The 2,173-nt window shown below is 45.5% G+C and overlaps 1 protein-coding gene across 1 annotated transcript in view; it reads left to right on the top strand.

The window, feature by feature from the left end:
- Znf365 (zinc finger protein 365) overlaps window positions 1-2,173 on the top strand; it is a 24,874-nt gene that overhangs the window by 14,861 nt on the left and 7,840 nt on the right. The window contains exon 3 of the mRNA XM_005360145.3: window positions 627-807. Coding sequence (XP_005360202.1) covers window positions 627-807 — 181 coding nt within the window. The remainder of the gene's footprint in view (window positions 1-626; window positions 808-2,173) is intronic.

Here is a 2,173-nt window from a genome sequence, read left to right as displayed (position 1 = left end):
GATGACCTTGAACTTCTCGTCCTCCTTCCTCCAGCTTCCAAATACTGGGCTCACGGGCAGGCACCATGGTACCCAGTTTGTGTGGTTCTGGGCATCAAACCCAGGGCTTTGTGCATGCGAGGACAGCACTCTAGCGACTGAGCTACTGCCTTGGCGCTAACCTTCTGTCTTCCCTATCCAGATTCCCCCTATCATCCCCTAGTGACATAAAGGGGTGGGTCTTGGTGCTCAATAAGTCTGGGGTCTGAGTCTCTTTCTCTACACGCATATCCTGGCACTGGTCAGATCCACATGCATGTATCTGGTTTACAATTCCCAGGTGTCTCTGTGGCTTCTTCCTCAGGACTTCCTTCAGGTGTCTCCACCTAAAAGGTTGATTTTGACTTCGCTTTCGGAAACATTGACCCCCAACCCCGAGTCACTTTGTCACCTTGAGCCTAGTTTCAATGTTGTTAACCTGCCTTCGGACATACGCCCTTGTTTTGGCATTCTGTGACTGTCTCCCTCTGTTAAGATGTAATCTCATTCCTTTCGTCGTTGCCATGGCCCTCACCACTGATGTCGGTGTCCGTCCGTAGGCAATGGACGAGTGACTTCCAATGTCTCTTTGTGTTTTGTCCTTACAGAGAAGTTGTCACATTCAACCATTTCCTGGAAGCAGCTGCCGAGAAGGAGGTTCAAGGAAAAGCAAGGCTCCAGGACTTCATTGAGAACCTGCTGCAGCGGGTGGAATTGGCGGAAAAGCAGTTGGAATACTATCAAAGCCAGCAGGCCTCTGGCTTCAGCCGGGATGCTAGCGAGCACGTGGTGAGCCCAACCCAGCCAGCCTCCAGCTGTAGCCCCCTGAGTCCGGTGGGAATGGATCCAGAAGGAACTAAGATAGAAGAGAGGGGAGCTGTGGGAGTCACAAGGGCTTCCTAGGTGTCACGTTAAGTCCTGGACCAGGTCGTGCCTCTGCCTGACTGGTACAGGGCTCCAGGGAGAAAGCTAAGTCTGGGGCACACACTCACCTGCTCCTCATTGACCTCCATTCCAAGATAATTGTTAAACATATTTTTTGCTTGTAAAATAACAAAGCTGGAAATATCCAAGTTCCGGTCTTAGTTTCCAGGTAGATCAGAAAGTATTTCGTCAAGGCAATATTTTGAGGATTACCATTTCAGGAAATCAAGATCCAGCCGTATACACTCTACTTTCTTGACAAGGGAGGAAGATGCTCGTCAACAATACTCATGGGTAAAACTTGCTTTGAGTGGCTATTCAAAAAGAATCCATGGCAGGTGATAGGTGTTGCTCTACTGTGTCACCCAGGGCCTTCAGAGGCTTAAGAAGTCCCCGTGGGTGTTAGGGTTCCAGGAGTCGTTAAGAGACTTGATCAAGACTCCTGGCTTCTGAAGGGCAATGGGATGTCTGATCACTCTCCAGGCAGGGCAAGTGGATGCTCAGATCTGCCTGTTGGACAGTTCAACCTTCGAAAAATGGAAAGATAAATAAAATAAAATATAAAACAGTATAAAAACCAGATCCCCTCCAACACACTCAGGCCTCCTTCTTTTTATATTCCTGTTCTCATGCCCTTGGCTCAGCTTGTTTTCCCAGCTTGAAAATCCAGTCTTTTGAGAGGCATAGCAATAATTATTTCACATAATTTAATCTTCTAATTAAAAGTTGAATAATATCCTTTCTCTTCTGGTCAAATATACACATGCAACATATTTATACTTACACAGATATATACACACACATTAAACATATGCAAAGTCACATAGTAAACACACATATATATTTTACACAATGTACACAAACGGACTCATTCATACATAGTAGGAAATTAAGTATTTATGTTTGTCTCTTTTATGGTTCAACCACATGGTCTCCTTTAAGCCAGCTGGCTCAGCCTAAGGAAGCATTGGCTAATCCAAATGCTATTAAGTGCAGTTGAGATTGTAATGAGCAATTTAGGTATGAGAGCTGTGTGACTAGCATGATCAGGCTGTAGTGAGAGAAACGGCCTAATTGTTGTGGATTGGAGCTTTGACCTTGGAAAGACCCAGAGTAAGGGATTATTTCAGAAGGAATTAGGCACATGTATTAGTAGTTCATACTCTTTTCTTTGTTTCTTCTCAACCTTTTCTAGGGTCAAGTTGGGCAGTCTACAGACCCTACAATGGGC

This window comes from Microtus ochrogaster, linkage group LG2 (genome assembly GCF_000317375.1).
Source record: "Microtus ochrogaster isolate Prairie Vole_2 linkage group LG2, MicOch1.0, whole genome shotgun sequence".
In the NCBI taxonomy this organism is placed as follows: domain Eukaryota; kingdom Metazoa; phylum Chordata; class Mammalia; order Rodentia; family Cricetidae; genus Microtus; species Microtus ochrogaster.
Note: the sequence above shows the minus strand (reverse complement) of the source record. Positions and strands in the feature narration are given on the sequence as shown.